Below are 10,291 nucleotides of genomic sequence, written 5' to 3' on the forward strand. Positions count from 1 at the left end.
GGTATTTCCGTTTCAAATGATTATTCTTGAAAAAATATTCCATGATCGTTAAAATTCCTCAAAACATGATCTGCTTTAGGCAATTATATCAGAATTCGAACGTTTATGTCTTTTGATCGCTAAGTGGTGCAATTATGCTTTCATGGTCCGAATTAAAGCGTTAATTAAATCTCAGCTTCCATGTGGGATGCAATGGGCTTTTAAGTGATATATGTAGGTCGAGCTTGTTGCCAAATGCTCAAAGTAATAATAATTAAACACAGATTTCTGGGGAGTTATAATATGGCAAGAGGTTAGTGAGAAAATAAAGTCATGGAGGTGAAATTTATTAAATTTATGTTAAAACCACCCAATAAACATTTACGTAGCTTGGATAAAAAAAATAGTAGCAAGTGTCCTCTAAAATGCAATTGTACCAAAATAACAGCGCAACGAGCGATTGGATGCTATACGAAAAGGAAGAATCCGCTCCTAACATTTTCAATAAGTTTTGGGTAAATTGAAATCACGAAACAGGGTGCGGAGTTTAATCGCCTATCGTATGACACATCCCGTTTTGTGTCATTCACACAGGCTTTAACAAGACAACAGTTTGGATTTATTTTATGGTCAATTAAAAACAAAATATTGCTTCAATAAAAGTTCAAAACAACTGCAATTCATAAATATCTAATTCACAATAATTTATCAACAAGAAAGTGTCCATGAAATAAACCCATCATGGTGGCTTTGTGATGGAAAACAACCTGTGAACGCCAATAAAATGTCTTTCAAGTTGCCGCTTTGGAACTGTCATATATTTATCGTTTAAAGCACTCTTCCGCGGAAGATCATATTCAATAAATATCCTAAAATTCCTAATTCTACCAAAAACTTTTTCCAGATGAAAAACACTAAAGAAGGGAACAACTACTGTTCCTTGAACCTTCTGTAATTTCATCGCCCGATTAATATTAATAGTTGAGCACTTCATTTAAATTAGTACTATTTCCAACGAAATTCATATCTCATAGATAAAACTTGCTGTTTTTCTTCAGCCTTTGTCCCGTTCAGAAGCTGGATAGGCTCGTCGGGATCGATTTCGCTATTTGGCTCTATCAAATGCCTGGTCTGGATGCAATCTCGGGGCTTTTAAATCCCCATCCAGCGTATCAAACCACCGCTATTTCGACCTGCCTTTGGGTCGTTTACCATCGACTTCGATGCTCAAACCAAATGAACTCTCGTTGACGCGAATTACGTGACCATACCATCGAAGACGCCTCTCTTGCAATTTTTCCACGATTGGTGCAAACCCCATAACGATCGCGGATATCCTCATTTCGGATGTAATCAAAACGTGTCACGCCACTTGTCCAACGCAACATCTTCGTCTCCATTACTGCAAGACGCCGTTCACAGAACCATACAGCAATTTCGTAACGCAGTTCTCCATTGGCTGATAGCGTTGACAGGCAGGCAGATCACTGCCGCTGACAGTGATTGTGCCTATTTCATGGGGATCGGTCGTCAAAAATTTAGTTCTGCTCAGATTCAATCTGAGACCGTGTTGCATGAGGCGATCATTCCATTTTTGCACAAGTTGCTCGAGATCATCAGCATCATCTGCATAAAGAAGTGTATAGGGCGCTGGACATTGGATATCCCGTACGACGGTGTTCATAACCACACACGATCAAACGCTTTCTCTAGATCCAGAAATGCAATGTAAAGGGGGCCATGCTTCTCACGGTGTTTCTCCATGAGTAACCGCGCAGCGTGTATTGCGTCAGTAGTTCCGCAGGTTTTGACAAATCCGGCTTGATTCACGGTTGTTTCAACGATTTCGCGAATACGGTTGTCAAAAATGCATTCAAAAATTTTCATGGTATGGTAAGGTAACCGAATCGGATGGTAATTTGAACATTTTGCTAGACTACCTTTCTTTTTCCATATTGGAATAGTAGTACTTTCTTGTCAGTCAAATAGCGTCCTACCTTCCTGAATATCCCGCTTAAAGAATTCACTAAGCCACAGCCGATTTCATTCGTTTTATTGCTCCGTCGACTTCAGTTCCGCTGACAGGTGGAACTGCTCCAAATGTCGGCAATGATTCAGTTGAAATCTACTCGAAATATTCTCGCCATCTATCTGTCGCAACTCCACGGTCGGTAAGCAAAATACCGTTCTTGTCATTAACGCAATAGACGTGTTCGATATCCTGTGTGCGTTCGTTACGGCTTTTGGCAAGTCAATACATATCTCTCTCGCCATCCCGAGTGTCCTGTTTATCGTAAATATTTTTATATTGGTCCGCTCGGGTGACAGCGATCGGTTTCTTTGCTTCCCGATTGCCATTCTTATAAGTTTGCCAATGTTTTATCGTCAACAAATTTTTAGTAGAGGCGTTTCTTTTCACGGACCTTCATTTCAACATCGTCATTCCAAAGCCAAGTACCTCGGTTAATGTACCGCTTACCCGGCTTGGTGATTCCGAAGATTGCAGAAGCCGCTTTATGGATCATATCTTTCATTTGGTTCCACGATTCTTCCACATTCGTAATGGTTGTTCATCGCGTAAGTGAAATCATTTCTTCTTTATTCTCACGGAATCACCACCATTTACTACGCACCGGCCAGTGGGTTCCTCACGCTCTTTCATTCGTGGCTTAATTCGCAGGACGGGAATCAACGGCCGAGGTTGAGGTTCGATGGTCTCATAGGGAACGGCTTTGCAACCAGTGACAGTGGTAAAATGTTGGCGTCTTATGAGAATATAATCGATTTGCGTTTTTACTGTTCCCACTATAAAATATAGGAAGATGAGATAATCGTTTGATGAACCATGTATTCATAAGTGCAATGTCATAGGTGTCCGCAAAATCGATTATACGCTCGCCACCCTCATTGCGCGCTTCAAACCCCTTTCCCCCATGGCACCTGTTACCGTCTGCCTTTTCACTCACATGATCATTAAAGTCGCCGGCAATGATGATATAGTCATCAGCAGGCACGTGACAAGTCTTTTCATCGAAAAGTTGCCAGAAGGCATTTTTCTCTACATCAGGTCGACCTGTCTGTGGTGCGTCCCGATGAAGAAGTAAATAGTGCGATCAGCTGATATAATAGTGAACTTCGTCAGCCGATCATCAAATAGTCCGACTTCTTTAATGGCAATCCTCTGAGATGACAATACCAACACCATATCGCGTTCGCGATCAATTTCGCAGCTTTTGGCGAGTTTCTTGCAGAGCGCAGATATCAATGCGCCTTTCCGAAGGGCTCTTGTGAGTTCCTCGGTCTTTCCAGTTAGGGTGCCAACATTTAGCGTGCAGACACGTATTTGTTTTAAATACAGAAGGAGGTTCAATCTTAAGATAAAACCATGCAGAGTAAATCCAACAGGATTGAAGCCCCAACCAGAAATTTTTTTACCGTGAGTCCGCAGCATGGCTCTTGAAGAGCCAAACAATCGCAAAAAAATTTATCTCCCCTCTCCGCCAATTCGACGATGCGGATTTTGTTATAGAAGAGGCAGAGCCTTGTTGACCTCCACCTCTTCGGCTTCTTATCATCGTGGATGAAAACCTGCCATTAACGTCCTCCACAAAACCATCGAAAGAAACAAACGAAAGCAAAGTAGTTCATGTTGCAGTATACGATGGCGAAATCGTTGGTAATGCGGCAGCTTCTGCTCCCCTCACCAGCGCAATAATAGATTTTTTTATGCCACGGCGCACTTTACTTTTTCATGATAGCGGAGCCCAACAATCCGCTTGCATGTTTGCATAGTCAGCAAGGTCTTGAAACATTTTTTTGAGACGTGACAACCTTATCTGAGCCCAAACACCAAAGCACTTTTAATAGCGGTCCAGGGCTCATCAATATTCTCGGGCGACTTGCACATCTAGGGAATTTTCGCATTACTGGTCAGCCGGATCAAGGAGACCGATCATATTGAATTGCGGTATCACGCTGCCACTGCGAGCAGTTGTAGGAGAAACAGGCAAGCGAAGATAAGTGACCACCAGATGATGATCTGTTATGCACACGATCGATCTAATCAAATATTCGTTGCCGATCAGCTGAAACCCAACTGGCCTTGTGTCCTGCGCTCCAAATCCAATTGGATCCTCGCGCCGTATAGTCATTTCGTATCCGAGGCGTTGTTGACGTTTCGGTAGCCCCCACCTTTTAAAACAAACATGGAATTCTTTGAGAGTATTCTTCAGGACGTTGCTGACGACCTGAAGGAACATCACAAGATCTGGCTTATTGCAGAACTGTGTAAATCACAATGATGTCAGTACTGTATACTGCATCACGAAAGAACTTGCATGTGGTCGCAGATCTTGCGGTTAACGGACAGCTCCGTATCCACGAAGACGAGTAACTGAAGAGGTAGAAAAAGACTTCTCCACGGTTTTTAACCGTATCACCTCCGGTGAAGTTCCGCCTATGCGAAGCAAATATGAAGAAGAAAGGAAGACGGGGGCCGCTTGTCGTGTAGGTGAAAGAGTCAACTTGGGGCTAATTCTTCCCTGTCGATCCCTCCGCGCGGTTATTTTCGGCTCTGTCCTGTCGGTGTTCACGACTGACAAACGGAGTAAAGCCGCTGGTCTCGAAGGTCTCCCCATAGAATTATTTATCACTGCACCTGCAGTTTCTGCAGATTTGCTACCTCCACTCGCACGGAATTATTGGGAATCCGAACACATTCGCAGAAAGTGGAATAACGGAATGATCGTTAAGATTCCAAAGAAGGGGACCCGTCTTGAGTATGACAATTGGAGGTTACGCCATGCAGGGGAACGGCAGAAGAGGAGTCCGGCTGTCTTGGGAAGTCCTAGAAGAAGTTGAAGCGCATTTGAGCATAACGGCGCGTAGGCGTTCACATTGCGGACAGTGTCCTTCAGGTCTCAAGCGCTTATAACTCGGGTGCCGTATACCTTAATATCGTAGACATTTAGGTAGGTCTTGCATTTGCCTGCATGGAAGATGAACCATGCACCCAGTATAGACTCTGCCGTTGTTGCTTGTCACAGCGAAGCTCTGATTGCTGTCACCGAATCAATCCGTGTCTTAAGAAGAGGATGGAGTCATGCCGACACGGCGAGGACTCACGTAAAACCACCACCAAAGCTTATCAATTGGGAAAGTAAACCAAGCAAGGAGAGTCAAGAGGAACCGCAAGCGATTCTGCAGATAGAAAAGGAGAACAGAGAAGACTAGATTGTTGTGGAGAATTACCAGTGGAGCCAGCCAAATCAATGGCAAGCAAGTTAGAAAAAGTTGAATGAGGCTAGGATAATTTCAAGTATTGGACGAAGACGCCTTCAAATTGTCGTGCTAGAGCAGCGTCGACGGTTATCAAGTATCGCTCAACTGCCTTTTTCATCATTGGCTCCACGAGGCGAACGTATAGTCTTGAAATGATCAGGATGAGTGGCATTTCTGCAGGACAGAAACATCTTCCATAGTACATGCATCAGGTGAAAGCCAACCAAAGTAGATAAGAGTACAGACAAAGGGCAGAAGAAGCGTCGTATCTGGATACGGAACCGGAAAACGATATTGCAAACAGTACAGGGAGCTTGATCACAGATTAAAATCATTAATATGTGATTCCAGTCGACCGAACTACATTGAGGGCGTCGAAGTTGGCTTTGCAGAAATTGAACTTAGCTCATTTTCGCACAGCGTTTCGCTTCGAATTTATGGTCGGGATAGAATGTACAGGAAAATGCAAAGAGATAACGCTTCAGGGAGTCCTTGGTTGCATTGAATTGCAGAAGAAAATAAATATTGAAAAAACTAGTGTTGTAGGGAAGAGCGAGATCAAATCGACGCGAAGAAAGAGGGGGAAAGAGACGAGCATGAAGAAGAAGTTCGGCCAAATTCTCAAACAATTCTTCATATATGTAGATAGCAAACACAGAGAAAGTACACACAGAAAACAATGACCGGAACAGAATTGAACGGGGACACACGCAAAGCAACACAATCACAAAAGGAGCCAGAGAAAAGGACGACGGGTTTCGCGCGAAAGGAATACTTAATTGTAGTGAATTTACATAATGCAATCCGGACCTTTGAGGAGCTCGGAGCTTAATATTTTATCAAGTCAGGGTTCTGCAAATATGATATGATTTGTTGAGCCCAACCCAGAAAAATTAAAGGCTCCAAACTAGGTTTTTAAGATCCTAGCATTTTAGTAGAATAATTAAATAGTGAAATCAGGTCCATAGGTCGATGGGGCAGGCGGGCTGCCCTGAAATTTGATATTCGTCAGTCTTCGCGTCATTTATATCCAAACCTACTCGCACACGCATAGTACTTCAATTCCCACAAATTTAAAACAGACGACTTCCATAATGCGATGATGGAGCACTATCTCTCTGACAGCATGTGTTGAACAGTCCGCCAAGGAATATTGAACGTCCACTGGCTCGCCATCGAAATCGGACGCTCCAGTCTTGACGATCTCTTCAAGGACGTGTTCCCAGCAGTCTCAGCAAGGCGGCAACGCATAATCCTGGAAAATCTAATATCCTAGCAGGGAGATACATGATGACGCAAAATTTCACGTGCTACATCGAGAGGAAGGTAGTCCCAGCTGACCATCCATGGAAAAGAAAAAAGTATTCAAAAGGAAAATCAATAATATGAGTACGATCGGGATGTCGAGACGAGTAGCTGACTAAGCGGTTATCGACAATGTAACCTTGCGATACAAAAGAGGAAAAAGACAATCTAGAAACTGAAGAAATTAGGATCCGTTGAACCATATTTCTACTCCACTTTAGAAGCATCTGAATTTTTTGTCAAGTAAATTTCACCTTTGATTCGTGTCAATGTTTCTTAAAGTCAATTCTATATGTGTGAAGCAGATGGGCAGGTTCCCATTCAATTGAACAATTGAAAATAATAGAGGACTGAAAGGCGTAGGACTAATCGATGGCACGTTGCTATCGCAACATATGGGGAAGCAGTCTCGTGTCTGCTCTTTTCGCAACTGGAGGTGCGGATGTCAAGGCCACAGAACATCTCGGAGCCAAGGTTACCAAGTCGATAATCAATAACCGCTAGTCGAGTCGCCATGCAGTTTTGCTACTAATTTTAGAAGGCCCCACGTCTGTGATGCAACCGCTCCAGGGACAACAAAGAAGCGAAACCAACGTCAGCCCGAACAATGACTTGCGGCGTAGCATAATTCGGCCTGAATCGTTATCATCAATGAACTTGCAGCCGCGTAAACAAAGCAGTGCAGCGGGTGTAGGCGGACCATCTGCCAGCTGTCAGAGACTTATCAACAAGGAATCGATTTTTTCGGTTGTCATCGCTGCACTGCAGTACAACGCCCACATGGCATGACTGGCCTGGCCAATTTCCATCTTCTCGACGCATTACATTCCATATTGCTGCAATGGAACCTCTCCTTCTCGCCAAAATTCGACACACTTACCCAATCGTTCCCCGATGCTTGCGGATTACAATGAGTTTGAAGTTTCTCGCCAAGACGACTCTGCACCACGACCTGAGCCGATTTCAATGCCAGAAACTTTATAAACTTCTCCACGTCTTTTTCAGTAGCACTAAAACGCGTAGCGGACATTTTTCACTCGTAAAAGATCGCGAACGACACGGAATTTCACTCGATACCGAAACGGAAGGATTTCACTCTCGATAACTATCGAAAATTCCGATTGAAAGTTTTGCGAAATGCGAAAACACCAAAATCGCAACCTTGCACCGATCTGACGTCTGACAGTCACTTGGTAAATGACAAAATGGCTGAAATTTGGCAGATGTGCGAAAGAAAGAGATACGAATAGATTTTTCTTCAAATTGCATAATATTTGGAGTAGGTTTAATTTGAAACTCTGCGAAATTATTGTACTAGAATAAAAAGAGAAGAGTGCTAGTTGATGTTTAGCCGGGAAAATGTTTAAATTTGAAAGCAGTAGTATTGAGGGCATAGTTAGGAAATGTGAAATAATTGTTGAAAAAATGTGTATCATCATTAATTTTTAAAAATAAATTAGTATCCGGCAACTAGCGATAGCAAAAATTAAAGACGAATATTTAAAGTGCTCTGGTGCGATATTATCAATTTTTCTTATTGGTGTTTTGTCGAGTTCTGGTCTCTCCTGGAAGCACTATCGCTAGTAACGAAGGAAAAGGAAACATGAATTCGTGATTGTCTGCCCGATGGTATTCATTCTATAAACGGTTGCAAATAAATTGGCAGCATATAATTTTTATTTATAGTTTCATCATATTTCTATAAAAAAAAATGTTTCATTGCGCACCATTGGTACTACGCTGCGTTTTCGGTATCGGATAACGCGAAGTTTATCAAAAAAAGTTTCGTCTCGTTTTTTCTCGTCACGCATAGAAGGAAATGAAAGTGCTTGCCTTCGAAATTTTGCAAGAGAAATTTCAGAAAGTCGCCTTCACCCGCTTTTACTATCCGGCGCCATAATAGTTCCACCATTTTGATACAGAATTTCGGCTACCTAACCTAATTCAAACAGCTGCAGTGCCAGTTTGCGATCGCCGCGAGAAACAACCAACGTCCCGAAACCTTCGAATTCTTATTCACGCTGTAAGGAAAGGTCATCAAGCGTAGTCGGCAAATGAGTCAACTTAGGCTATTGCCGTATATTTAGGATGACCCTTTCGTCGACCATCCTGGGATAATGGGTTTCATTGCATGGCATAGCCTGCAACGCACTTGTCGCTCTTCCTTAATGTGTGATCTATCCACTGCCATTTCTACTTGTTCATCAATACGGCCACAAATATTTGCCCCGTATGTCGACGAAGTTCTTCATCAAGTAGTGTTTTGGGGTAGAATACGCCTACGATACCATGCAGACATGAATTGATTGAATTTTCTGAGTAACAGTGGTGGTCACTTTCCATGTAGAAACACAGGGAGAACAATAGTGTGGAACAACCACAACAACACTTCTTAGATATACAGGATCAGACTGAAAACCTTGGTTTTGATTGTGTTTCTCTTTAGCACGATTCTACTTGCCTCCTCTAAATACAGAACCATTTGGTCGAAGGGCATATGTTATATAATTCACTGAATCCCTCCACGTCCTCCAACTAAGGCAGCATGAAGTTCGTCAACGGTTATAGGAAGAAAAAGTATCGGTATGAAGATGCCCCCCTAGTGAACTCAGCTTTGAACTTCAAATTCCTTCGAGAATCTCGATACAACACGGACATTTTACACTATTATGTCATTCTGATAATAGTTATTAGTTTCTTGGAAATGCCCGCCTTCAAAAAGAATTCCACATATCCTCCCCGTTCCCGCTGTCGAAGGGTTTCTCGAAATCGATAAAGAGCTGAAGAAGTGGTAATCTAAACTCTGGACAAGGCTCCACAATGATCCGAAGAGTGATCGGTACAAGAAAATCTGTGTAAAAAAATCCTCTCTGTCAAATGAACTTTTGAAATATCCCTTGATACATTCCATTGTGTCTGCACGAGAGCAGGGAGTACGAGAATACTGTTACGGCTGTTCCCCTTTTTCTGACGATAACGATCAATCCCTTCATTAGAAAAGATCTCAGATTCCTAGCGTTTACGAATGAGCAGAAGTAACAACTCTGCAGATATTTCAGGGAGACTGTCAAGGCCAGCAGCTTTACTCTCTTTGAATGCGTTGATAATAATTTACAACCTCTTGCCATAACACCCACAAGTGGCGGAACCGTGGATGAAAAGTGGTCAATTTATTTCTACGTAGTTCGCCATATGGAAGCGGCATAGCAAGCTCTGTGCTCGAACAATGTACCATGCGTAAGCTGCAGAAATCCACAAACCTCACCCCATTATCGTTGCCGCCAAGGCCGTTCTTCTGTATTGCATTTCTAAGCAAGGTATTATCAGAGCCCACACTGGATCACGATTACCCAACATGATTACAATGTCACCATTAGGACACCTCTCATCGACTACATTTAATTGCTGATATTGCATGGCAAAGCCAGCAAAACTGTCACCCTTCCCAGCGTACTCCTTTTAAGAAACAGTGGGGGCCACTTTCCATGTGTTACTCCTATATTGCAACACAGAAAGAACGCTCACACAAAACAGTCTCAAATTAATCTTCGTGTAGAGATAATTACAATACATTTGCAGATTTTATACAAGGCATCGATAGGGAATCTATCGCTGTTAATACATCGTGCGACATCCAGCCCGGTGCCACCATCAGCAGAAACCACACTTCCTAGATACACAAATTGATTGACGCCTTCGATGTTCTCCTCATTAATGCAGATAGGGA

The 10,291-nt window shown here is 42.7% G+C and overlaps 1 protein-coding gene across 1 annotated transcript in view; it reads right to left on the bottom strand.

Annotated features, from left to right (window-relative positions):
* LOC119648766 (autophagy-related protein 13 homolog) overlaps positions 1 to 7,754 on the bottom strand; it is a 203,253-nt gene extending 195,499 nt beyond the window's left edge. The window contains exon 1 of the mRNA XM_038050595.1: positions 7,445 to 7,754. Coding sequence (XP_037906523.1) covers positions 7,445 to 7,594 — 150 coding nt within the window. The 5' untranslated portion in view covers positions 7,595 to 7,754. The remainder of the gene's footprint in view (positions 1 to 7,444) is intronic.
* Positions 7,755 to 10,291: the final 2,537 nt, after the last annotated feature.

The sequence above is a fragment of the Hermetia illucens genome, chromosome 2 (genome assembly GCF_905115235.1).
Source record: "Hermetia illucens chromosome 2, iHerIll2.2.curated.20191125, whole genome shotgun sequence".
Lineage (NCBI taxonomy): Eukaryota > Metazoa > Arthropoda > Insecta > Diptera > Stratiomyidae > Hermetia > Hermetia illucens.